Below are 27,854 nucleotides of genomic sequence, written 5' to 3' on the forward strand. Positions count from 1 at the left end.
ACCGCCTGCCAAGACTACCACCTCTCGGCGGCTTTCGCTGAAACCCAAACCGAACGTGCCTCCGGACAAGAGGACACCGCCAGCAGTGCCCCTCCCATAGGGGGCCCGCTGGTTTGTAGTAAGGAACGAATGAACTGAGGGTGGACGTGTACGTTGCAGTTTCCATGATGTGTGCCGACAAGGAAGACGCGAGGGCTTCGACCAGTGTGGCGGAGCCATTTAACGATGTCGTCCAGTCCAGGGCTGTAAGTCCGTTACCAGTAAACTTGCATCAGACGCCAAGTAGTCCGTCTGTCCCTCAGCTTTCTAAACATGGCTTAAAAATAGGGACACTCAATGTGCGTGGCCTGTCGACGAGAAAGCGGCAAGCTCAGCTTAAAAGGCTATTAATTGACCATGACATTGATATTCTTGCAGTTCAGGAGACAAAAATTGAAGGTGAGGAACAGACGGATAGAATGGTTGAAATGTTTAAATCAAATTACAATGTTTGTGTTAGTCATGCTAATGGGAAGTCTGGAGGATGCGTTATTTTTCTGCGTAACACTGTCGGTATTATTGAAGAAACTGTAGTAGCGCTCGATAATGGCCGATTAGTTATGTGTGACCTATCTTGCAATGAAGTAGACTGGAGAATTATCTGTATTTACGCCCCGAACAAAGCAAATGAGCGAAAAGTGTTTTTTGAATATATGGCCACCTTCATAAATTGTGATAGGAGAATTCTTTTATTAGGTGATTTTAATTGTGTATATTTGCCCGAGGATACATCTAAAGATGTGTTCATGAACGACAAGAGTGCAGAAATGCTCCGATCCACCGTTCAAGAGTATGACCTTGTTGATGTGGGTGATGTACTACGTGAACACCAAGTAATGTTCACTCATTTTCAAGGGCGGAGTCACGCAAGGCTCGACAGGGCGTATGTGTCCGTGGAACTGGTACCGACTTGTAATCAATACACGGTTAAACATGTCAGCTTTAGTGACCACAGTTTAGTGATGTTCACAATTGGATCAAAAGTGAAGGAGTACCGATTTAATTGGCAGCTGTGGAAGCTCAATGACAAGTTGCTACAGGACGAAAGATTCGTGGACGAAGTAACGGAAAAAATTAAAGAATTGCGTGCGAGAGAGCCTAAAAAAATGGTTCTATGCGTGGGATCAATTTAAAAGCGAGGTGAAAAGTTTGGCAATTCAAAGGGCGTGTGTTTTAAGCCGTCAGGCTAAACAGCAAGAAATAGAACTAAACAGTACGCTGAAGTATCTTGTAGATGTTGAAAGCGCAGTCCCTGGGCATTTTACGACTGAAATCAAAGAAACAAAAGAGCAGCTGGAAGCCATTCAGACTGAAAGATACGAGGCAGCGGTCATAAGATCACGCGCCGAGCGCATCTGGTTAGATGAAGCCCCGACGAAACGAGCACTCGGAGACGAAAAGAGATATGCGACAAAGAAACAAATCAAAGAAATTTGCTATCGCGGCGTTCTTTCACGTGATCAAGAAACCATCCGAAGCGCATTCGAAGAAAGGTATTCTAACTTGTTTAACAGTAAAGTAGAAATAACTGAGGAGTTCAAGACACATCTTTTGCCACTCGTGCCAGTACTGCAGGACGAAGTAAAGACGGAACTCGAGAAACCTATAATTATTGAAGAGTTAGAACGAGCAATCGATGAGCTTAGTAAGACAAAGGCTCCGGGGCCCGATGGCCTAGGGCCTAGCTTTTACAAGTTTTTCAAGCGTCAAATGGCGGAAGTACTCTACAACATCATAACTGAAGCGCACGAAGTTAAACGCCTGCCTCCATCTTTCAGTTCCAGCCATATTGTCCTGATACCAAAGACTGATGAGCCTGCCAAGTTGCAGTCGGTCGAAGCATATCGACCAATTAGTCTCACGAACGTTGATTATAAGGTGTACATGAAGGTCCTGGCCAAAAGGCTCCAGTCAGTTATTACTTCTGTGGTTGGCCCACATCAGACATGTGGTGTTAAGGGGAGAACGATATTAACCAACATCCACACAGCGAGAAGCGTTCTCGAGTGCTGTGACGTAACCCGCGGACACGTGGCCATGGTACAGTTAGACCTAGAGAAAGCCTTCGATAAGGTTGCCCACAGCATATTGTTTGCTCTGCTCGAACACATCAACATTGGAAAAGTTATTCAAGAAGGGGTGCGAATGGCATACGCGGACTGCAGTGCAAGGCTCATAATTAATAACAAGCTGAGTGCTAGTATACCGGTTCGGTCGAGTGTACGTCAGGGATGCCCGGCCTCGCCCTTGCTTTTCGCCATATTTCTAGAGCCATTCTGTTTAAAGGTGTTGCACAACGAGAAGATCAATGGATTCCGACTGCATATGCACGAAGTTAAAATCCTGTCATATGCTGATGACATAGCAATTTTTTGTGGCGACCAAGACAGCATTGTTGAGGCAGTCAAAGATGCGAAAATGTTTTGTAGTCTTACTGGTAGTGCCATAAGCTGGCAGAAAAGCATCGGTTTTTGGCACGGAGAATGGGAAAGTACGCCTGCTTATGTGGAAAATATCAAATTCATCCAGAATCCCTCTCGATATCTAGGAGTCCCATTGGAACACTATCGTGATGCAAAAACGCATTGGGTAGGTGAAATAGAACGAGTCAAAGCACAGACGGTGAAGTGGGGTGGTCACAACCTGTCTATGTTCGGACGTGCAACAGTGTGTAATTTGTTTCTGGTAGCAAAGCTGTTCTACCTACTGCAAGTTTTATGTATGTCCAGAGTATGCGTGCAGAAATTGCACCGAATTTTTGCTGTTTATATATGGGGATCGTCATGGGAGCGCACAACTCGTTTAAACTTGTTCCATCCCATGCGCAAAGGAGGCTTGGGCCTATCTCATTTATTCCTAAAGAAGGTAGTTTCAAGATTTTGCTTTTTACGAGACCAAAGAGATGGTTTTTTGCGATCCGTAATTCAATGGCGATTGTGTGATGCGTTGCACGATTACATTGTGACGTCACATGCTGGACCTAAGGAAGCGATCAAAGGCTTCTGGTCAGAGGTGGTGAATGCTTATCGCCTCCTCAGTGCACATTTTTCCGCAGATTACTTGCATACTGCAAAACGAAAACGATTGTATAAAGACTTATTAGATATTATGTGCCCAGTGCCTGTGTACCGAGCTCTGTATAACTTAGGACGCGAGAAGGACGTATTGAACCGGGTGAAAAAGATGCCTGTGAAGGCGACCACTAAATCATTTTTCTTTTGTCTGCACACTGGTACGCTCCCTGTCAAGCCGTGGCTCCAAGAGAAAGGATTCTTCCTTCCTTGGGGCGTTAACTGCAACATTTGCCAAAAGCCTGAAACAATAGAGCACATATTCCTAGACTGCTGGGATTCAGTATTTCTGTGGGACATTCTCCAGCGAACAATTAAGAAGGATTTGCCGTTGACCACTTTTGGTATTAAGTTCTTGCCGGTGACTGACATAGAGGGCGTGCCATGTGATATGGTGATGTTCCTCTGTATGCACAGCGTGTGGAAGACTAGGATGGCTGCAAGAAATGAGGAGCTGAATCTAAGACCAGCCAGGGACTATTTCATTGACGATATCATTTATGTGCGCGAAGTCTTAAAAACCCAAACAGAGCCACCACACTGGCTACCTATCCTTGATCAGCTAGTGATGATCAAGCATTTTTAACTAAGCTCCACATTTGAATGCGCAGCGGTTCCTCTTTTTGACATCACTGCATATGTTGAATTCAGAGATTGAATTCGTGTTTTGTATATCCTATATGTACAGTTCTCAAAACAGGAAATAAAGAAAAAAAAAAAAAGCAGTCGTGGCCGAGTGGTTAAGGCGATGGACTAGAAATCCATTGGGGTCTCCCCGCACAGGTTCGAATCCTGTCGGCTGCGTAGCGGTTACTTTTGTTTCTGCCAGCCCTTCGTGAACGCGTATCAATGTGGCGGAGTAGTGCCGCAGCGTATATGCGCAGTCGTGGCCGAGTGGTTAAGGCGATGGACTAGAAATTCATTGGGGTCTCCCCGCACAGGTGCGAATCCTGTCGGCTGCGTAGCGGTTACTTTTGTTTCTGCCAGCCCGTCGTGAACGTGTATCAATGTGGCGGAGTAGTGCCGCAGCGTATATGCGCAGTCGTGGCCGAGTGGTTAAGGCGATGGACTTGAAATCCATTGGGGGCTCCCCGCACAGGTTCGAATCCTGTCGGCTGCGTAGCGGTTTCTTTTGCTTCTGCCAGCCCTTCGTGAACGCGTATCAATGTGGTGCAGTAGTGCCGCAGTGTATATGCGCAGTCGTGGCCGAGGATTCCACTTCCGGCCACCGCAGTGAACGGTCGCGGAATGTTTTGCTCCGAAAGGGCGGTTACAGCGGCCCAGCAGGGCCGCGGTGTCAGGTTGAACGACACACCGAAGGATGACTACCAGGTTATTTTGCCGCAACTACCTACAGGATCGACTGTTACAACGACCGTTTTTTTGCGCGGAGACGTGAAGGCGAGGCCCTACCGAGTCGAGCATTTCCGTGAGGCACTTGACTATCTGCAGCTGATGCCGGAAGTGGAGGCCCTCGGTGCCTATCAGATGAACCACGTCTGGGCCATCACTTTCAAGGACGAAAAGGGCAAACAAAAGATTTTGTCTGCTCCAGCCTTCAGCGTAAAGGACCACCGATGCATGGTAATAGACCCTCGAAATCAAGACGTCAGGATGAAGCTGTATTGGCTTCTACATACGACTCCGGACGACGAAGTCAGAGGCGCCCTGGCGCCTTTTGGCAAGGTCAGCGAAATTTCGAGGGAAAAGTGGCGCGTTGCAGGCTGCAACGACAAAGGCTCCCACACGCGCCTGGTGTCCGTACGGCTAAAGGTAGGCGTTACCGTGGAAGACCTGCCTCATCAACTTCGCGTCGGGGAAGACCATGCGCTCGTGCACGTCCCAGGCAGACCCCCGCTCTGCCTCCGGTGCCATGGCACCGGTCACATACGGCGCGAGTGCCGAGTTCCGCGTTGCAAGCTCTGTCGTCGCTATGGCCACGACGAGAGTCAATGCGCGCGTAGCTACGCCAGTGTGACCGGAACTGGGCGAAGCGACACCGTCGATGAGCACCTCATGGACCAAGTCGACGCGGAGGATGGAGGCGAGAAGCCCACAACGTCGTGTGCCACGCCTTCTGTCCCATCCGAAAACAAGGGACATATGAAAGCTGCGGCCAGTGACAATGGTAAGAACGACGTACCACAGGATACGCCACAGGCTGAGAAAACCCCTAGCAACTGTGCTGCCGTTAGCGAAACAGTCGAGACGGAAGAGAGCGGAACCGCAATGGAGGGCATCAACTTGGAAGAAGGAAAGACCAACCCTGGCGTCGCCGTCTCAAAGAGACCACGGGAAATTACCACCGAAGACGACAACCGCGAGAAGGTCAACGCCGGTGAACCGCCCCAAAAGGCAGGGTCCCACCGTAGGGCTCCCCTGAAGGTGAAGCCCAACGTGCCTCCAGACAGGAGGACTACACCGACAGGGCCTCCGCGTTAGCGGAGAGCACTGTACGAGGGATGACTTTACTGCTAGACTGGAGCGGGACGCGCAGCACGAAACGTCGCCATGCCTACCGACAAGGAAAACACCTCGACTTCGCCATGCTTGACGAAGCACCCCGAATCAGTGCGAAATAACAGTGTAAGTGTGCATCCTGTCAATTCGGCACAATCACCCAGCGGTCCGCTTGACCTTTCGCTTTCTATGAATTCAACGTCCTTATCGGCATTAAGAATAGGCACGCTAAATGTGCGCGGTCTCACGGCAAGAAAGCGGCAAGTGCAGTTAAGACGTCTGCTAAAAGAAAATACCATCGATATTCTAGCCTTACAGGAATCAAAAATAGACAGCGAGGAGCAGGCGGACCGCATGGTCCAAACTTACGCATTAGATTTCAACGTTTGTGTTTGCCATGCCGTTGGAAAATCTGGCGGTTGTGCTGTCTTTCTGAAACGAGGTATCGGAATCGTTGAAGAGGGTGTTATCACCTCTGATGACGGACGCCTAGCATTGTGCGACTTTTATTTAAACCAAGTACACTGGCGAATTGTATGTGTGTACGCGCCGAACCAAATTTCAGAAAGAAAAGTTTTTTTTGATTGTGTAGCTGGCTTTCTAAAGTGTGACAGGCAAGTCATTTTGCTTGGCGATTTTAATTGTATTTGCATGCCCGAAGACTCAGTTAAGAATGAACCAGTACGGGACAAAAGTGCCCTACAGCTTAAGGCGTTGGTGGATGAATGTGGCCTTGTTGATGTAGGGGACATATTCCGTGGAAATCAAGTGCAATTTACCCACTTTCAGGGCGAAAGCCACGCACGATTAGATCGCGTTTATATCTCGTCGGATGTTATGTCTATGTGTTGTAACTATGCTGTGAAACATGTTAGTTTTAGTGATCACAGCTTCGTAATGTTTGAAATAGGTAGAAAGCGCAAAGTCTCTGCATTCAACTGGGAACTGTGGAAATTAAATGAACAGCTCTTAAACGATGACACATTTGTCCAAATAGTACGCGAGAAATCGGAAAGAGTGTCCACGAGTCACACAAATTTCATCGAAGCTTGGGAACAATTCAAGTGCGAAGTTAAACTAAGTGCAATAGACAGATCATGCATACTACGACATAAAGAAAAACAAAAGGAAAAAGAACTACAGTGCACACTTGGTTTCCTTTTGAATGCAGAGACTACAATACCCGGTTTGTTTAAAAGTGAAGTCGAAGATGTTAAAAGACAGATGGAACAGATGGAAGAAGAAAAATATAAAGGCGCTGTTATTAGAGCGCGTTCAGAGAGGCTTTGGTTAGGCGAAAGACCAACTAAGAGGGCGATTGGTGAACAAAAACGATATGCAACAAAAAACGAAATAAATGAAATTCGCTACCAAAACGAAGTCTCGACAGATAAGAGCGTCATTGAAACAGCATTTGTAGAGCGATACCGTACTTTGCTCGGCAACGAAGTGCAAGTAAATGATATATTTATAAACGACTATGTTAAGCAAATGCCAAGGCTTGACGAGGATATTAAACTAGAGCTTGAAACACAAATAACTAAAGATGAAATCAAACAAGCAATTGAAGATTTGAGCAAAGGAAAAACGCCTGGGCCAGATGGCCTCGGATCAGCGTTCTATAAAGTTTTAAGAATGAAGTAGCAGAAATACTATACCATGTTATAGCAGAAGCCTACGATAGCAAACAAATGCCTCCATCGTTCAAACTAAGTCACGTAGTTCTAATTCCTAAAACCGATGAACCTTCCAAATTGCAGTCAGTAGAGTCTTATCGGCCCATAAGTTTGACAAATGTAGATTATAAGATCTTTATGAAAGTAGTAGCAAGAAGACTCCAGTCAGTAATTACAGCTATAGTTGGCCCACATCAAACATGCGGGATTAAAGGACGAAGCATATTCACAAACATACATACCACCAGAAGCATACTAGAAGGTTGTGACGCTTTTTCCGGAAAGATAGCAATGCTTCAACTAGATCTAGAGAAAGCTTTCGACAAAGTCGCACATGGCATACTGTTCGCAGTGCTAGAACAAGTTAGCGTAGGCAGCGTAATAAGTGAAGGCGTGAAAATGGCATATAAACACTGTACTACTAAGCTTATCATTAACAAAAAGCTTAGCGAAGGAATCCCAGTAACGTCTAGTGTGCGCCAAGGATGCCCAGCCTCAAGCCTGCTATTCGCCATATATCTTGAACCGTTCTGTTTAAAAATTCTGAACAACAAAACGATATGCGGCTATCGCTTCTTAACGCACGAAATTAAAATCCTCTCATACGCAGACGACATCGCAATCTTTTGCCGAACTCAAAAAAGCATCGAAAGTACCATTAAGGAAGCAAAAACCTTTTGCAACCTAACTGGAAGCGCCATTAGTTGGCAAAAATGCTTAGGATTCTGGCACGGTGAATGGGACGAGAGGCCGACACAATTCGAAGGTATAAGGTTTACTGATACGCCGGGCAAATACCTTGGCATTCCTTTGGAACACTATCGCGGAAACAAAGACCAATGGGCGGGTGAAATTGACCGGGTTAAATCCCAAACAACAAAATGGGGCGGACGCGATTTCTCAATCTTTACACGTGCAACTGTGTGTAATATGTTCATCGTAACAAAAGTTTTCTATATGATGCAAGTGCTTTGCATGGCAAGGATGTCTGTGCAAAAGTTACACAGACTGTTTGCTGTGTTTATCTGGGGGTCGAACTGGGAGCGTACTAGTCGTCTGAACTTATTTCAGTTGGTTAAAAACGGAGGGCTAGGCTTATCGCATTTATTTCTTAAACAAGTTGTTACATGGTTCTTTTTCTTGAGGCAACAGAACGATGCTTTCCTGCAGAGTATTTGTCAAGTGTTTTTGAGTCAGGCATTACCTGAATACATAGTGTCATCGTATTCTACTAATTATGTTCCATTGAAAGGGTTTATGAAAGAAGTCGTTGATGCTTTTCGTTTTTTGAAAAGCCACTTTTCGACTGAATATCTCTCGGCTGTTACAAAGAAAAAATTGTACAGAGACTTGCTTGATGTGATGTGTCCTGTGCCGATCTATCGTTCCTTATATGTAATAGGACGAGAACGTAATGTTTTGAGTCGCGTTAAAAAGATGCCTGTTAGAGCGTCGACCAAGACGTTTTTCTTCTTTCTTCACACCGGCACGCTCCCTGTAAAACCCTGGCTTAAAGAAAAAGGTATTTTTGTTCCTTGGAGTACTAACTGTACAATATGCAATAAGCCCGAAACCATCGAGCACGTATTTTTAGACTGTTCAGACTCTGTTTTTCTGTGGGACATTTTACAAAGGACACTGAAAAAGCAACTTCCACTTACACCTCACGGGATTCGATTTCTGCCGTTTCATCAGACAGGGGACGTGCCGTGTGATCTCCTGATGTTGTTGACAATGCACAGTGTATGGAAGACGCGAATGGATGTAAGACACGAGAATGTTAAATCACAACCGTCAAAAGTGTACTTCAGAGACGCTATTATGTACGTCCGCGACGTCTACAGGACACTTTCCGATCCTCCTGTATGGCTACCTGTGTTTGATCAGTTGCTAACCCAAGAGCCGTACTAACCTAACAACACGAGACAAAGTACGAGTCTCGTTTTTAATACAACCTATGTGTATGTATGTCGAATTCCAGCCATAATTCCTGTCCATTGTACGAGGAGAAATCCGGCAATAAAGGAAAAAAAAAAGTCGTGGCCGAGTGGTTGGTTGCAAGAAGACGGCAATGACAGCTAAGTCGTCTCCTCTTGGATAATGACTTACATATAGTAGGAATCCAAGAAACGGAAATTGAGAGCCAAGAGCTAACCGACAGAATGGTGTCCAATTATAGAGCTCACTTTGACGTGTGCGTTTGTCACGCGGTTGGTGGATCAGGCGGCTGCGCTATATTCCTAAGAAATAATTTTGGCATTTGTGTGCAGTCAGTGTTTTCGTGTGAACCTGGGCGCCTCTTAGTGGCTCATTTTTGTTTTGTGGATGTGGATTACCGTGCTATTTGTATCTATGCGCCGAATATTGAAACGGACCGTCGATCCTTCTTTGAGCGTCTTGAACGTACGTAAACTGTTCCAAGGTCGTAATACTGCTGGGTGATTTTAACTGTGTTTGCTATGCTGAAAACCGAGCAAAGTGTTCACGCCGAATCTCTAAACGCAGTGGTGCATGATTATGACCTGGAAGATGTGGGTACTGTATTTGCCAGCGGTACTCGCCCGCGATTTACCCACTTCCAGAGTGATAGCCACGCTCGATTAGATAAATTATACGTGTCAGCCGAACTAGTGCGCTTATGTTGTGAATATGATGTGCAATCTGTAGCGTACAGTGATCATCATCATCATCAGCCTAGTTACGCCCACTGCAGGGCAAAGGCCTCTCCCACACTTCTCCAACTACCCCGGTCATGTACTAATTGTGGCCATGTTGTCCCTGCAAACGTCTTAATGTCATCCGCCCACCTAACTTTCTGCCGCCCCCTACTACGCTTCCCTTCCCTTGGAATCCAGTCCGTAACCCTTAATGACCATCGGTTATCTTCCCTCCTCATTACATGCCCGGCCCATGCCCATTTCTTTTTCTTGATTTCAACTAAGTTTGTCATTTACCCGCGTTTGTTCCCTCACGCAATCTTCTCTTTTCTTATCCCTTAACGTTACACCTATCATTCTTCTTTCCATAGCTCGTTGCGTCGTCCTCAATTTCAGCAGAACCCTTTTCGTAAGCCTCCAGGTTTCTGCCCCGTAGGTGAGTACTGGTAAGACACAGCTGTTATACACTTTCCTCTTGAGGGATAGTGGCAACCTGCTGTTCATGATTTGAGAATGCCTACCAAACGCACCCCAGCCCATTCTTATTCTTCTGGTTATTTCAGCCTCATGATCCGGATCCGTGGTCACTACCTGCCCTAAGTAGATGTATTCCCTTACCACTTCCAGTGCCTCGCTACCTATCGTAAACTGCTGCTCTCTTCCGAGACTGTTAAACATTACTTTAGTTTTCTGTAGATTAATTTTCAGACCCGCCTTTCTGCTTTGCCTCTCCAGGTCAGTGAGCATGCATTGCAGTTGGTCTCCTGAGTTACTAAGCAAGGCAATATCATCAGCGAATCGCAAGTTGCTAAGGTATTCTCCATCAACTTTTATCCCCAATTCTTCCCACTCCAGGTCTCTGAATTCCTCCTGTAAACATGCTGTGAATAGCATTGGAGATATCGTATCTCCCTGTCTGACGCCTTTCTTTATTGGGATTTTGTTGCTTTCTTTGTGGAGGATTACGGTGGCTGTGGAACCGCTATAGATAGCTTCCAGTATCTTTACATATGGCTCATCTACACCCTGATTCCGTAGTGCCTCCATGACTGCTGAGGTTTCGACTGAATCAAATGCTTTTTCGTAATCAATGAAGGCTATATATAAGGGTTGGTTATATTCCGCACATTTCTTTATCACCTGATTGATAGTGTGAATATGGTCTATTTTTGAGTAGCCTTTACGGAATCCTGCCTGGTCCCTTGGTTGACAGAAATCTAAGGTATTCCTGATCCTATTTGCGATTACCTTAGTAAATAATTTGTAGGCAACGGACAGTAAGCTGATCGGTCTATAATTTTTCAAGTCTTTGGCGTCCCCTTTCTTATGGGTTAGGATTATGTTAGCGTTCTTCCAAGATTCCGCTACGTTCGAGGTCATGAGGCATTGTGTATATAGGGCGGCGAATCTTTCTAGGACAGTGTTCCCACCATCCTTCAACAAATCTGCTGTTACCTGATCCTCCCCAGCTGCCTTCCCACTTTGCATAGCTCCCAAGGCGTTCTTTACCTCTTCCGGTGTTACTTGTGGGATTTCAAGTTCCTCTAGCCTATTCTCTCTCACCTTATCGTCGTGGCTGTTACTGGTACTGTATAAATCTCTATAAAACTCTTCAGCCACTTGAACTATCTCATCCATATTAGTAACGATATTGCCGGCTTTGTCTCTTAACGCACACATCTGATTCTTGCCTATTCCTAGTTTCTTCTTCACTGCTTTTAGGCTTCCTCCGTTCCTGAGAGCCTGTTCAATTCTATCCATATTATAATTCCTTATGTCCGCTGTCTTACGCTTGTTGATTAACATAGAAAGTTCTGCCAGTTCTATTCTAGCTGTAGGGTTAGAGGCTTTCATACATTGGCGTTTCTTGATCAGATCTTTCGTCTCCTGCGATAGCTTACTGGTTTCCTGTTTAACGGCGTTACCACCGACTTCTATTGCGCACTCCTTAATTATGCCCATAAGAATGTCGTTCATTGCTTCAACACTATGGTCCTCTTCCTGGGTTAAAGCCGAATACCTGTTCTGTAGCTTGATCCGGAATTCCTCTAGTTTCCCTCTTACCGCTAGCTCATTGATTGGCTCCTTATGTACCAGTTTCTTCGGTTCCCTCCTCAAGTCAAGGCTAATTCTAGTTCTTACCATGCTATGGTCACTGCAGCGCACCTTGCCGAGCATGTCTACATCTTGTATGATGCCAGGGTTCGCGCAGAGTATGAAGTCGATTTCATTTCTAGTCTCACCATTCGGGCTCCTCCACGTCCACTTTCGGCCAACCCGCTTGCGGAAAAAGGTATTCATTATCCGCATATTATTCTGTCTGCAAACTCTACTAATAACTCTCCTCTGCTATTCCTAGAGCCTATGCCATATTCCCCCACTGACTTGTCTCCGGCCTGCTTCTTGCCTACCCTGGCATTGAAATCGCCCATCAGTATACTGTATTTTGTTTTGACTTTACCCATCGCCGATTCCACGTCTTCATAGAAGCTTTCGACTTCCTGGTCATGATGACTAGATGTAGGGGCGTAGACCTGTACAACCTTCATTTTGTACCTCTTATTAAGTTTCACAACAAGACATGCCACCCTCTCGTTAATGCTATAGAATTCCTGTATGTTACCAGCTATGTTCTTATTAATCAGGAATGCGACTCCTAGTTCTCGTCTCTCTGCTAAGCCCCGGTAGCACAGGACGTGCCCGCTTTTTAGCACTGTATATGCGTCTTTTGGCCTCCTAACTTCACTGAGCCCTATTATATCCCATTTACTGCCCTCTAATTCCTCCAATAGCACTGCTAGACTCGCCTCACTAGATACTGTTCTAGCGTTAAACGTTGCCAGGTTCTTATTCCAATGGCAGCCTGTCCGGAGATTCTTAGCACCCTCTGCAGCGTCGCAGGTCTGACCGCCGCCGTGGTCAGTTGCTTCGCAGCTGCTGGGGACTGAGGGCCGGGGTTTGATTGTTGTGTTCATATAGGAGGTTGTGGCCAAGTACTGCACCAGGGTGGCCAATCCTGCTCTGGTGAGAGAGTGCGTTACCGGTTCTGGTCACCGGGATCAGGCCACACTCCAGGCCTGTTTATGCAATTTTCTCAACACACGTTTTTTTTTGTATTTTCCGGTGGAGAATTATGCGGCACCGGGATTTGAATCACGGTCCTCTTGCACGGGAGGCGGATACTCTACCGTCCCCTCAGAAGTTAAATTAAAGATTAAATTATGGGGTTTTACGTGACAAAACCACTTTCTGATTATGAGGCACGCCGTAGTGGAGGACACCGGAAATTTCGACCACCTGGGGTTCTTTAACGTGCACCTAAATCTAAGTACACGGGTGTTCTCGCATTTCGCCCCCATCGAAATGCGGCTGCCGTGGCCGGGATCCGATCCCGCGACCTCGTGCTCAGCAGTCTAACACCATAGCTACTGAGTAACCACGGCGGGTCCCGCAGGAGTTGTACGCCTCATTTAACCTACAGTGGTGCCCTATTTGATCAGTCAAGGTGGACCAATCTGAGCTCGGTTATACCGCACGGATGGCACTCGGCTAGAGAACCTGGTATTTACGACCTGCACATGTGTGGCCATACATAATTGAAGATATATATCTTTCTTTTTTTTTACTTTAGGAGGGTTCCCGTACAGTGATAAAATAAAGGAAAAGACATTAAAAAAAGAAAAAAAAAGAAAGAAAAAGGGGGGAAAAGGAACATAACAGGTGATTTGAACTCGTGACCGTTGGATGTTGCCCGGAAAGATAGCTCAGTCGGTTGGTTCGTCAGGCCCCAGGTTACTTTCAAGCGCCATAGCTCCTGCTCCGAGCCTCATACCTCATACTCCGAGTGGTTGGAAGGCATACTTTTTTGGAAAAATGACCGCCCGAGGAGAAGAGCGAACTCGAGCGGCTTTAGAGACTAGGAAAACTGCCCTAAAATATTTAGACTTGAGGGAAAGCTTCGTTATCAAACGATAGCACGGCAATTAGCACTCGAATACGACGAGAGAAATTATTGAGAAGTGGAAAATTCCCTTGAAATAAATATGGTTTGCGAGACAAATGCTTGTAATATTGCACCTCTTAAAAGATGAGGGGGGAATATGCGCTCACCGAGAGGGCATCGTCGGCACGAGACCACCACCAGGCACCTTACTGAGACTTGGAGGGCTCTGCGGCCGGAAACAAAGCCTCCCTTCTCCGCCGGCCAAGAGGGGAAAACGCGCTTTCCGATCGCTCAAGGTTGCGCGGACATAGTATAACTCTAGCGTCTAGGAACAGCTTAACCAGGTGCGGAGGCGGCACGCATAGCGTGGGAAGCTAGCCGCCGGAATAACTATCTCAAGGACTGCTGCTGACGAGGGCGAAATACCTTCGTGTAATTATAATAACCCTAATAGGACTACTTTCGAAAGAAAAAAAAGGAAACGGCCCAGAGGGCTATACTATGAGAGCTATGACTGATAATTTTCTATATATATATATATATATATTCATCTCATCTATGGGATCGCATGCGCGCGCTGTTGCTTTGTCTCTGCGTGTAGTAGTTGAGAGAGCCAGTTTAAGGGCGGAGAAGAAGGAAGGAAAGGAAAGCAAAATTGCAGCGCCGTGGTTTTAAAGCGCACCCGTGGTAGAGAAACGGAAGGCGATATAAGCGTGCGTGGCCATGATACGCACACGACAAACTACCTTAAAATATTTAGACTTGAGGGAAAGCTTCGTTATCAAACGATAGCACGGCAATCAGCACTCGAATACGACGAGAGAAATTATTGAGACGTGGAAAATTCCCTTGAAATCACTGCTTGGTAATTGCCACGTTCGGGAAAGGACAGAGCAAACGGCCCTTAACTGGGATCTCTGGAATGCGCAGTTGTTGAATGACGATCCTTTTGTCGATGCTGTCGCGAAGGAACGAGAAAACCTGACTTCAGCCATGCCATTAAGCTTTGCCATTCAATGGGAAGAATTTAAACAGAAAGTAAAAACAATGGCCATTGAAAGAAGCAGTGTCATTCGACACAACCTGAACCAAGCATAAACAAAGCTTCGCCAGCAACTGCAATTTTTTATTAGCATGGAAAGTGTCGAGCCTGGTGTGTATGTTAACGAATTAAAGAAAGTGAGAACTGAACTGGAAAGGATGGATACTGAAAAATACAAAGCAGCACTTGTGAGATCAAGGTCTGAGAAGTTGTGGGCGGGAGAAACTCCAACGAAACGAGCTTTCTCAGACCAGAAAAAGTAGGCTTGTCGGAAAGAAATCCGCCAGCTAGCTAAAGGCAATCACATTACATCCGACAAAAATGACATCAAGCAAGGGATCGCCTATTACTTTAAAGCAATTTTAGCTCATCCGCGGAATCCTAAATGTAGCTACCAGAATGAATTTATCTCGCTGATACCAAAGCTCGATGAAGAAGCCAGGACACGGCTGGAACTGCCAATTAGCCCGAGTGAGATAGAGTGCGCAATAGACGAGTTATCCATCGGTAAAGCACCTGGGCCAGATGGCTTGGGGGCCACTTTCTATAAAACCTTCAAGTCTGCATTGGCCCGTGTTCTTCACGAAGCTATCAGCGAAGCGTATGAGCGAAAAAGATTGTCCTTGTCATTCACAACCTCGCATATCGTGCTAATTCCGAAGAGTGATGACGAGGAAAAACTTTTGTTGCCAGGGTCATATCGCCCGATAACTCTAGCCAATGTCGACTATAAAATATTCACGAAAGCTTTGGCGAAACGACTGCAAAGTGTAATTAAAACATTGGTAGGGCCGCACCAGACTTGTGGCATTAAAGGCCGCAGCATTGCAACGAATGTAGACACGGCTCGAAGTGTGCTTGAGTTCTGCGATGTGATTGGTGATCACGTCGCGATGATGCAGATCGATTTGGCAAAGGCTTTCGACCTCGTCTCGCACAAGGCTTTTTTCTGCATACTGAAACATGAGAACGTTCGCCAAGTCATAACGGAAGGCGTCATGATGGCGTACAGAGAATGCTTAACGCGCATCATTGTTAATGGGGAGCTCACCGATAGCTTTCCCGTGCACTCGTCGGTGCGGCAAGGATGCCCACTGTCGCCCCTTCTATTTGCTGCTTATCTCGAACCACTCTGTTTGGCGATCAGAAATAATGAGCGCATAGCAGGCTATCGGCTGCAGGCAGCACACGTTAAAATTTTGGCATATGCCGACGATATCGCGATTTTCTGCACAACCAAAGCGAGAATTAAGGAGGCAACGACTGTCGTTGAAAAGTTTTGTGATTCAACTGCAGCCCAGATAAACTGGGATAAGAGTTACGGCTTCTGGCATGGTAGTTGGAAAGACACGCCGGAGACCTTTTATCGACTGAAGTGGTCGACGTTACCAACGCAATGCTTGGGTGTGCCTCTCGGAAATTACCGTGAACCTGAATCGTACTGGCTAGATCAAGTGTCGAAAGCAAAGGAAAAGGCTGACGGGTGGAGAGGAAAACAATTGTCAATGTTTTCTAGAGCCACTGTTTGCAACCTCTTTTTAGTTTCTAAGATATGGTACGTGATGAATGTGTTGTGTGCTGCGAGGGTAAGCGTACAAAAAGTTCACCGTGTTTTCGCTATTTTCATTTGGGCCTCCACCTGGGAGAGCATGAGTCGAACGAACTTGTTCCTCCCGGTCAAGAAAGGTGGGCTTGGTTTGCTCATTTGTTTCTGCGACAAGTCGTGTCACGCTTTGTCTTTTTACTGGATCAAAACGATCCTTTTCTCCGAACAGTGATACAGGTACGGCTGTGTAGACAACTTCCAGGATTCATTGTTTCGACTGTTCACAATATGCCAGGAGCAGTGACTGGTTACCTACGTGAAGTGGTATGTTCATATAAGATGTTGAAAATACGTTTTTCACAGCAGTACCTGTCCACCGTTACCAAAAAAAAAAAAAAAAAACTATACAGAGATCTCGTGGCCACGATGTTCCCTCCACCTTTGTACCGTTTTCCGCAACGTGGAGGCCCAGGAAAAGACGCTCTAAAGAGAGTGAAAAAAATGCCAATACGGCCGTCAGCTAAATCTTTTTTCTTCAAATTGCACACAAACACACTTCCCGTTGAGACCTGGCTTCATGAGAAAGGTATTTCATCCCCTGGAGCACCGACTGCTTATTATGTAAAAAACCGGAAACAATAGAACATGCATTCTTAGATTGCTGGGACGCCATCTTTCACTGGGATGTTCTGCAGAGAACATTGAAAAAACAGTTACCCCTGGACCCATATGGAATACGCTTCTTACCGATTGATAACGACGAGGATGTCCCGTATGACCTTATTATGATCCTGAGCCTCCACGCTATGTGGAAAACTAGATTGCAATTTCAAAACGGAGACATTGTTGTTCGACCGGCTCGGGAAAACTTCATTGAGAGGGTTGTGTGTGTGAGAGATGCTTTCAAAGCGCTGCCTGAGCCACCACAATGGATCGCCTTATTTGATGAATTAGCGTTGTTAAAAAGATTTTAGTACCGTGTTGGCAAAATTGTGGTCCACACGTTTTATCTTTGTAAACCTTGATTGAGTACGTCGAAGTCGGCAATAAGTAAAAAAAAAACAGTCGTGGCCGAGTGGTTAAGGCGATGGACTCGAAATCCATCGGGGTCTCCCCGCACAGGTTCGAATCCTGTCGGCTGCCTAGTCGTGCCTTTTTTTCTGGCAGCCGTTCCTGAGTGTGTATCATTGTGGCGCAGAAGTGCGGGTGCGTATGTGCGCAGTCTTGGCCGAGAGAGCGATTCTGCTTCCGGCAGCCGAGCTGTACGGACGTGTGAATCCTGGGCTCCTAAGGAGCGGCTTTTGCGGCCACCGACCGCGGTAACAGGCTTATCTACGATAACGAAGAAGCGAGTTACCAGTTTATTTTGGCACCACTGCCGAAGGGATCTGTGGTGAAAAACACCGTGTTTTTGCATGGCGATGTGCGAGCGAGGCCCTATAGCGTTGAAGGCTTTCGAGATGCGCTCGCCCCGATTGGATTGCTGCCGGAGGTCGTGGCTCTAGGAGCCTACCAGATCAATCAAGTATGGGCAGTCACCTTCTCTAGTGAAGAAGCAACGAAAAGAATGCTGGTGTTGAAAGAGCTCAACGTGAAGGGGCGTCGCTGCGTAATCGTCGACGCTCAAGACCAACAGGTACGCCTTCATTGGCTGCTGTATTGGGTGGCTGACGAAGATACAAAGGCAGCGCTGGCGGCCTTTGGCAAGGTCGTGGAAGTGACGAGAGAACGATGGCGGGCCATAGGAGTAGGCGACAAGGACTCAGCGTCTCGGACAGTGCTGTTGAAGTTGAAGAGCGGGATGAAAGTCGATGACTTCCCGCACCAAATCCGAGTTGCTGGTGAACTGGCCCTTGTCGTAGCGCATGGACCGCCGATGCAATTCCTACGATGCAAAGGTGTCGGTCACGTCCGTCGCGAGAGCAAGGTGCCGCGTTGCGCTCGATGTCGAAACTTTGGGCACTCAGAAGATCAATGCATACGCACGTACGCTGCAGCCGTGGGGCCACCAGCAAACGAGGTCGTCGCGCAGATGAGGATGAATGCTGCTGAAGCCGAGGACGCTGTCAAGGGGGCTGGTGACAAGGAGAGCGCCAACAATGCGGATGTGACATCGGAGGCAGCGAAAGATACGGAAGGTGTATCTGTTACCCCCGAAAAGAAAGATGGGACTACAACGGGTCCTGCAGAAGAGCGGGAAAAAAACCCAAGGAAATCTGCCTAGTAGTTGATGAAGCCGCATGCGGGACAGAAGGTGGAGATCCGCCCCGAAGTAGCGACGCTATGGATACGAGCGGCAACGCTACCTTTAAGAGGTAAACATGTCCGCAATGGAGATTAGTAAGAGGCGATTTGAAGATTGGTGGAAGAAAAGTGGGGAAACGACAAAAAACGGAGACGTACAAAAGCAAAGTTCGCAAGTGGGGGTCAAAAATGTGGTTGTGAGAGTTACTAGTGTGTTTTTTTCCTTTTTTAACTTGAGCGGGACATTAAGCAGTATATTAGCAAGAGCTTCGTGGCGCAACCCACCGCCCGTTACAAAGGTGACGCTCATAACATCGATCCATCCATCCATCCATCCATCCATCCGCATAGAGGTGTGTGTGCGTGTGCGTGTGTGTGTGCGTGTGTGTGTGTGTGTGTGTGTGTGTGTGTGTGTGTGTGTGTGTGTGTGTGTGTGTGTGTGTGTGTGTGTGTGTGTGTGTGTGTGTGTGTGTGTGTGTGTGTGTGTGTGTGTGTGTGTGTGTGTGTGTGTGTGTGTGTGTGTGTGTGTGTGTGTGTGTGTGTGTGTGTGTGTGTGTGTGAGAGAGAGAGAGAGAGAGTGTGCGAGCGCGACGGATTGATGCATGGATATCCCTATGTTTATGTAAGTTCAACGCCGCGATGTTCTAACGATGCCATTTCTTTTCGCACTTGGACAGTGGTTAAAGCAACGCTCCGCCCGCGTTATTAATGTTATCGGCCGGGCGTCAACGGTGAGTAACAAGCGGGGCAATCAAGCGGAAGGGATCGCTACAAAATCGTGTCGTTCTTGCACCTGGTTCCTTGTATGCGGCAAAGAATACTTAGCGAGTCTGTTTCTTTCTTTTTTGCAAATATCAGTAACGTACAGTATGCTTATGACGCGTACGTTATTTTCCAGCTGCGAACTAGCACAGTTCGTTGGCCTAGTCGCATCCATCGCTTCACTTGCCCTGAGTCGGCCATGTTGGTTTTGGAGAGGGAGGTACCGTTGCTCCCATGCATGAAGGAGGAAACTTGCTCCATTTAAAGACAAACATAGGGGACATCGCCATTTCCCCTCTAATTGAGCAAGGGTCACTCCTTTTTTTTTTTTGAGTGTACGTACGCCACCCGGCCACCCCACCTCGGAAACGCAGATAGGTCGCCGACGCGGCTGCGGATGCCGTGGCCACCGGCTACTCAGCACATGCGCCAGGCCGTTTCCCCTCAGCTCTTCGTCCACTTTCCACCTCATGCTTTCACTGTAGCCTCCTCTTCCGCTTTCCTCCTTGCGATCTCTTCTTTCATCTCCCACTGCGCTGCGCGTTTGCTTTCATCTTGCGCTGTGCTCCGTCACTCGGTTACGACGCCGAGGCACGCCGACGCTCAACGCAGGAAGGGGCGCCCAAAAGCTGCGCTCTAAAATGCCACTTAGGCCTGCTCTACAACATTTTTCTTTAAGGTACACACAAAGATGCTACCTGTAAAAAATTGGCTAGACGAAAAAGTAATTTATGTGCCATGGACACTAAACTGCTTACTTTGCAAAACACGAGACCATCGTGCATGTTTCCTTTGATTGCTGGGATCCAATATTTCATTTGAATGTCTTACAACGAACACTAAATAAAGAACTACCTATTACACCTCAGGTATTCGGTATTTGCGAATAGATAACGAAAGAGGGGCTCCGTGCGATTTGTTCGTGTTTCTTGGCCTCCGCAGCCTGCGCAAAACGAGAATGGCAGTTCGACATGCGGATGTCGATACTCGTCTGGTGAGAATCAACTTCATAGAAAGTGCCGCGTATATTCGGGAAATATACCGTGCGGAGAGTAAGCCTCCTGAGTGGGTGGCTATTTTGGATGACTTGATTGAGCTGAAGCTCTTGTATTACTACAACGTTAGCCAAGGTGTTGTTGAGATGTTATAGCGTTTAAATCTGTATTGGTTTGTACTGCGAGCACGCAATAAAGAAAAAAAATTACATGCAGAATCCCCTGTGGGAGTTATCTAAACGGTGCTAATTCGCTGCTAATCGCCTGCTGTTTCGTCGTCTTATGCTGCTGTGTTTGGTATAATTGTGAGAAACACCGCGAAAGAATCGTGAAACAGAGAAATGCGGTTCCGGCACCGAAATGTTAACTGAGACCAGCATGAGACGACGAAGAAGAGCCGAGTTGTAGCAATGTTAACTCGTTTTGTATGATGGTGCGTTTGGATGCTGCCGCTGCTTCGTGGAAGATGATCACTGGTCGATGTGTGCTGCAGGGCGTGACGTAATTAAACAGTGTCACGTTTGTAGACCTCGTACGCAGACGTGGTCGATGAAGCTGCCTCCTCTCCATGCGAACGCTTATCAACCGTGATCAACCGTACTCCGGCTGTGGCTGCTCATGGCGCGGCCACGCGGTCCGTATCCTGAAAGCGATCTGCGATGAGGACCGTGCGCCGAGTGCTGATAGCTTCGTGGGCGCTGTGTTCTCGGCGCTTAGTTAGCGTTCAAGCGAGTAGCAGCACGAAGGTCAATTCGCTCGCTGCTGTGGGCCGCATGTTGAAAGTGATCGTCTTACGGGACGGACGGACGGGTTTCCTGGTCGGCTAGGCATATTAATGCTTGCGCATTTAAACGTAAGCTCTCATGGCCGAGTGGTTAAGGCGACAGACTCGAAATGCATCGGGGCTCTCTCCCCACAGGTTCTAATCTGGTCGGCTGCAAAACCGGCTTAAATCCTGGATCCAGGAACTCAAAGAGGTGCGACATTACGTAATTCTTATTAAGTATTTAGCCATTAGTAATTAAGTATTTGAGCCAAATCACCACTGAACTTTTTTTGTTTACCAAGCAGGCAGTGAACCGAAACAGCAGTCGTGGGCGGCTGGTTAATTTAATAGACTTCAAATTTATTTCCATCTCCCCGAACAGTTACATATCCTGTGGGCTGTGTTAAGGCTTTTTTTTTCTTTTCTTTTCGCCATACGGCTGCACCCATATGATGGTGGCATAGGAGCACCGGCACTGGTGCGTCCATGTCCACGGGATCCGTTGGTTTCTTTTTCCACCGCAACTTGTGAACTTAGCTATTATCTTACATAGTAATACTTGAATACTTGCGTCATAACTCAAATTGTGAATAATAAAGCTCGCTGTTTGCCGCGGGGTGAAAGCGCGTGGTTAAAGTGCACTGTAACGTGCCTCATTCCCACTTGTGTATGTATCTAGGTCATTTTAATTTCATGTCCGCTCTTTTAAATAGGCAAGGCAGCCTCATTCACGTGGTTACATTGATTTTCCTTTAAATTCTGCCATTAATGAGCGCGAATTAAGGGATATTGACTGAATACTATCCAATTTCTAATACATAAGCATTGGCAAATAAGTCTTGAGGTCAGGCTTGAGAAAGTACGAGTTACATCCTTTGTCTCGCGACTGCGCTATGGGCTATCATTCTTTTGTCATGTCTATGCTGTCACAAAAATTTCAGGCACAATGGAAGGACAATTGTGGAAGTTTACTGACAACATCGTCAACAATAATATCTTTGTTGAAACATTTAGTATATGAAAAAAAGACAAAGACGAAAAAGTCGAATCGTTTGAAAACTTGTAAGAGTATAGGATTATTTCTTTCTAAGAGCTTGGTGTGTGTGTGTGTGTGTGCATGTGCGTGTGTGTGTGAATGAATGAATGAATGAGGCCCCATATACGCACCCACCATGCACTATTACCATGCTCTCATTCGCATAAGGCGACGGTTTTCCACTTTCTGAGCATCATATTCGCTCCAGCCAGCAAGCGCGTTTCGGCGAGCTGGTAACACGTCCCGGACAAGCCCGAGAAAAGATTTCAAAATCGGTACTATACAGTCATTCCATAACTAGAGGAAGACAAAACAGCCCTAAAGGAACCCACCACTGTGCTATAAATATGCAATGGCCGAGACAAGTTTCGCTAATACACCTGGACATGTTAGCAAAAGCGCTTTTTTCCACAAATCTTTCAAGAGTGGGATGGTGGAAATCTTTGATTTTCCTTTAGGAGGTTCCTACACGAAAAGAGGAATTGTAAGTGTCTTTTCGGTGGTGCATGGCACGCATTATTCCTCTACGTATGACGACCTATCAAAACTGGTTTCGATGATAAACTCGATATTAAACATTTTATTAATGTTATGGCAAAGCGACCGCAAAGCATTACTAAGAATAAAGTAGGAGCACATCCGATCTGTCGCATCCAAGGCTGAGCCATTGCGTTCATTCATGTGGCCAGAAATATTCTACCTTTATTTTGTGTACTTGTTATATTTCTCTTAACTCATAAGTGCAGGCCTAGAACAGTGGCCTAGCAACGACAACGGTCGTGGCCCAGTGGATAAGGCTCTTCGCCTTAAGCAGCCAGGATGGCGCCTTTTTCTGCGGAGGGCGATTGTAACGAAGAAGAGTAGCCTGCCCGCGCCACAGCACCATCGCTACCGGCATGAGCTCGTAGTTGCTGTCTTTCGCCGAACGCTTGTGACGGCTACCCGTTCGCGCCCGTTGCTAATAAATCTCTTAGCAATGGACTTTAAATTCATTGGAATATCATTAAATATACATTGAAATTCAGTTGATCGCTGAATGTAGCAATGTTTAATTGATTTGAATAGTATACACGTTGACTATACGGTATCAGCATTTGCATTTATAGTTTCGTGCGGCATACTTAAAGAAGTTGTTTCGTTTTGAATGTCTCATTTACAATGGACCCGCACGACCCCGCTGAGGACAGGGTCCCAATTACCGCGACATGAAGCTTCGAGATTTTGACACAGTTACGCTGAAGAATTCCATCGGCCCGGCAGACCGCTTAGCGGGCCGCTTGAAGGGCCGTTAAGCACATTGCGCTTTAACCACAGAGCCTACTGGCCTTAGTAGAGCCACCAGCAAAGTTGTTTACAGCCCGCGAGAGCGCTACTGTAGTAGCAGCTGGTGCTCTTACCGTCTTGTGGAGGTCGCTTTGTAGAGACAATTACTTTCTCACCGAGTGGTATCTTTGTGGTGCACCACCCTTGGTCGCGCTCTCCTATGTCTAGCGTAGACAACATTCGAAGTGAGCGATAGGCCCCACGATGCGATAAGGCACGCCACCGCTTCGCACTTCGGGGACCGCTGAAAGCCCGCATACCGTATACAAGAGCATCGTTGTTAAAGGGGAGCAGTGATAGCCTGTTGCAAAGCGAAAAGTACAAGTGGCGGCGAACAGCCCATCTCGCCGGTTGAAGTAACGGTTATCATTCAACTCTTTTCCTCCCAGCGCTTCAGCACTGGTCCGAGGGAAACACCATCTACGTCAGCGCTAGAATCGACCAAACGTAAGCGACAATCTATAAGAACAGAATAGCATCCACTAAAAGGAATCCTTGCATTATGCCAGCCAAGTCGTCTCAAACCAGCGGCTCGCGGTATAGGCGGCGCGAATGCACTACTGAGCGCCCCACTCCAGCGCTGACCACAGCGAAGTGTGATCGCCACCGTACACTTCCGAGGTGTGGTACTCGCCTGCGCCTCCTTTCTCTGCACGAGTGCCAGGACAGCATCGAGGAGGTGATAGTCCTTGGCACGGGCATCTGTGAACAGGTACACGTGAGAGCCACGCAGGGAGAGCCGCAGGGCCTCGCGCAGTGCAGTGAGCGCCATTTCGGGGCAGTCGCCGCCTCCGCGAAGCGTCAGGGCACGTAGACGCTGCTCGAAGTGGGCCGGCTCGCGTGTCACCAGCGTCGGACCGACAACTGCGAAACACCGTGGACGCGGATAAGCGTCGCTCAGCGATGCGCTGTTACGAGGCGGAATGGTTATAAGTTGAGCGTGTAAGCTTTGCAATGTATCAATAAATGTCGCTTGTGTATTTGGTTCCGTAATTTCTGTGGAACAGTGCACATGCACTCCTGAGAAGCAGGCGCAAGAAGTTTAACCTACCCCACTGCCGCTGCGTCCCCAGTATACAGTCCACCTGATAATTTTCTTTTCAGGGTCATAACCACGTCTTCTTTTTGAACGAGCCAATTAACACCTGGTTGAAAGGTTTAAGTTTTTGGCTGAATGAAAAAACACTTCAGTTAAATAGAAAGCAACCACGGTAGATACTTTTTTAAATCGGAATGAGCGAAAACACCTGCTGGGCTTCATTTAGAATTTACGACTGTCACTATTCAGCAGCCATCATCACTCAAATTTCTGGGATTCAAATTTGAGTAGCATCTGTCCTAGTCAAGCACATAAGTACTCCAAACATAGAAATGTTTCGTGCCACATGCATCAAAATTTGGTAGCGATATCTTGTCCCACTAAATGGGAAACGTTAAATGTACTCGGCGCAAATAGACTCCCTATTGACGTGTTGCTCCTTAATTCGTGTGGTCGAAAACAACACAAAACGCGAAAACACCCGTGTACGTAGATTTAGGTGCGCGTTAAAGAACACCTGGTGGTCCGAATTATTCCGGAGTTCCTCCCTACGGCGTGCCTCAGAATTAGATCGTTGTTTGGGTACGTAAAACCCCATATTATTTCGAAAAAAATATACACAAACTTCGTCACTCTTGAAATACTTCAAAACCGAGCTTTACGTGCAATAGGATATCTAGCACGTACTGAGCACGTTACAACAGACTGAAATAATGATATATTATTCCAAATAACGAAAGTTGATAAACACAAATACAATGTTGGAGAATTTACGCCAATACCAGAGAGGCAGTTCATCCTTTATTGGTTAATATTGGCACAATTATACCAGTCACGATGTAGAGAGAACCTTGATCAGTAAAACACGTTGTGTAAGAAGGTATGTAAAGCAGCAGCTACCTTTCGAAATACTTCATTTCTTAGATCATTACCCATATAGTCTTAGACCTGCTAATTGTAGGCACGTCTAATCAATTTCAATAAGACGGTAAAACAATTACTACTTTACCCGTTGCATAACGGACAACTGCGCAAATTTACTGCTGCAGTAGCCGCATCAAATTAGAGTGCGTGAAATTATTTGACGCCTTTTGCAAATTTGTTTATACACAAGCCATGTTCCAAGTCTTCCCCGTCCCCCCAAAAAACTATTACTTTGTAAATAATGTGTTTTAAAATGTTGCTTCAACTGCTTAACTTCTTTTTGTGGATCATTGTTCATTCACTTTATAAAATGTTTCATTTTTCCTTGTTATATGTAATGCATGTGCTATTTAAAGATGTTTTTTTTTTCTCTGTTCCGTACGTCTCACCGTTGTAGTTCTAAGGGTGACTCGGCCTATTCAGACAAATGCAGCCTTTAGTGGAATCCCCTGAGGGATATTTCTCGTAAATCTGCCTTCAATATACGTCAATAAATATAAAAGAAAATAGGCTGGATTACTTGCCAATATGGTTAATTATACGACGAATGGCCTTCTTCTTACACACTTTTTTCAAAAGGAATTGTTGCTGGAAAGCAAATGATCCGCGCTTTACTGCGGATCATTTTCAACGGTGCGAAGGACAGAATGCGCACATAAAACAGGGCACGCTTCTGTATGTCCCGCTCTCTGCCTGTTATCTGCTTTGATGCCTCTAAAAGTGTGCACAGATTACTTGCTAGATTTTTTTTTTCTTTTGCTGGAGATTCTGGCTTCGCACTAGACGTCTGTGTCAACATAATAGAAAAAGTTCGAAATTTTGGAAAGAAAAGTGACAGTTGACAAGACTGAGCGTTAATATCCTACGTCGAAAGCATGCCGTCGTGTCGTTATGACAGCTTACATCCTCAGTTTCTATAAAACTCTTCATCTCTCTTGTCGTTATAGCAAAGCCAGTTTTGTCCCTACGATAGAAATCTAAGTCGGAAAAGAGGAAATGGGAGTGAGAGGCTTGCGACAGCAGTGGCAGCCGCAAGGCCCTTCTTTTGTTAGGAACGTAATAGTTGGATTGAATATCGGCTACATAGACCTCACTCGCTATTGCAACTGGTTGGCGTCCGCTGAAAAGTAAAAACAAACTTGGGGAAGGAAACTATGATAAACAGGCTCTGACTTCAGATGAAGCAAACACGATGTGATCAATAACGTGTTTACTACACTTCTGTCAATACGGCTTTGTTTGCACTCATGCGGCTAATGTCGTTACACTCGCTCACTTACTAATGGCGATTAGAACAATGTCATCAAGACCCTGTTCCTAGCTCTACATTTTCCTGATCGAAATCACATTTGCACTAATAAAACATAAGCTGGACGGAAATTAGCGGTGCTCACCAGGGTCGTGGAAAGGGACCAGCACGTAGTTGTGGAAGAGCGCCTCGTCCTGTGAAAGCGTCGCGTTCAGTATCCCCTGCAAACCATCGGCTACTTGCTGGAGGTGCCGATGCATCGAGCCGCTCACGTCCAAAACGAAAACGAGAGACGTCGCTCCATCGGGCACGGCAGCGTTGGAGTTTCCTCCGGAGCCGTTGTCCGTCCAGCCATTGTCCTCACTGCCAGCTACTTCACGGCCCGTCACTCCCACCGGAACGCCCAGCAGGTAGGCCAGGCAGAAAACGCCCAAGGCACCGTGATGTGAGGCTGAGCGCTGCGTCTTCACCATTGCCTTGAGAAGTCGGCGGCAGGCTGAAGCCGACATGCGATGCGATTTCACATAAAATGTAGGCAGTAGCTGAAAGGAGCAAGAGACCATGAAGTAGTTTAAGGTGTTCTCTCTCTCTCTCTCTCTCTCTCTTTCTCGAGGAAAAAAAAATGCTTGTATCCGGAAACCCAGGTTCTAGAGTGCTCTAGATCATGGCTGTGGGGACCAGTCGTATTTTAGGTTAAGGATGTTGCCCACAATGCCCTGGTGGCAAATATACGGACTTTCGATCGCTGGCGACGTTACACAGATACGAGTATTACGAAGGTGGCGGGAAGCTTTACAAGCTGCGGCGGAAGAAGATGTATGCGAATGTTACCGGGCATTGGGACTGTTTTATTTCTTGTGTATATATTATGTTTGTGCCCCCCCCCCTATGTAATACCCTTGCGTGAGGGCCCTTAGGGGTAATGTAAATAAATAAATAAATAAATGAGACCCGCAGCTGAATTTGCAACTGAATATGCATTTGATGGTACAAAACTAAAAATAGGGTTCGTTAAATAAGCCCGTGCTCACAATAAGCTCTTAAGCTAGAATTATTTGTAAAAGCAGATCCTGATATTTGAC

At 46.5% G+C, this 27,854-nt stretch overlaps 1 protein-coding gene and 4 non-coding genes across 5 annotated transcripts; 4 read left to right on the plus strand and 1 right to left on the minus strand.

Moving 5' to 3' along the window:
• Window positions 1-3,832: 3,832 nt before the first annotated feature.
• TRNAS-AGA (transfer RNA serine (anticodon AGA)) lies at window positions 3,833-3,914 on the plus strand. Its single transcript has one exon. It is a non-coding gene; the product is annotated as a tRNA-Ser (tRNA).
• Window positions 3,915-3,990: 76 nt separating this feature from the next.
• Window positions 3,991-4,072, plus strand: TRNAS-AGA (transfer RNA serine (anticodon AGA)). Its single transcript has one exon. It is a non-coding gene; the product is annotated as a tRNA-Ser (tRNA).
• Window positions 4,073-4,148: 76 nt separating this feature from the next.
• On the plus strand, window positions 4,149-4,230 carry TRNAS-UGA (transfer RNA serine (anticodon UGA)). The gene has a single exon. It is a non-coding gene; the product is annotated as a tRNA-Ser (tRNA).
• A 13,265-nt stretch (window positions 4,231-17,495) lies between these two features.
• Window positions 17,496-17,577, plus strand: TRNAS-CGA (transfer RNA serine (anticodon CGA)). Its single transcript has one exon. It is a non-coding gene; the product is annotated as a tRNA-Ser (tRNA).
• A 5,408-nt stretch (window positions 17,578-22,985) lies between these two features.
• LOC126516571 (von Willebrand factor A domain-containing protein 7-like) lies at window positions 22,986-27,303 on the minus strand. The gene is made up of 3 exons (XM_050166696.2): window positions 26,918-27,303; window positions 24,195-24,424; window positions 22,986-23,069 (listed from the first exon to the last, which is right to left on the minus strand). The coding sequence occupies exons 1-3, from the start codon at window positions 27,279-27,281 to the stop codon at window positions 22,986-22,988; spliced, it is 678 nt and encodes a 225-aa protein (XP_050022653.2). The 5' UTR covers window positions 27,282-27,303.
• Window positions 27,304-27,854: the final 551 nt, after the last annotated feature.

This window comes from Dermacentor andersoni, chromosome 1 (assembly GCF_023375885.2).
Source record: "Dermacentor andersoni chromosome 1, qqDerAnde1_hic_scaffold, whole genome shotgun sequence".
Classification (NCBI taxonomy): domain Eukaryota; kingdom Metazoa; phylum Arthropoda; class Arachnida; order Ixodida; family Ixodidae; genus Dermacentor; species Dermacentor andersoni.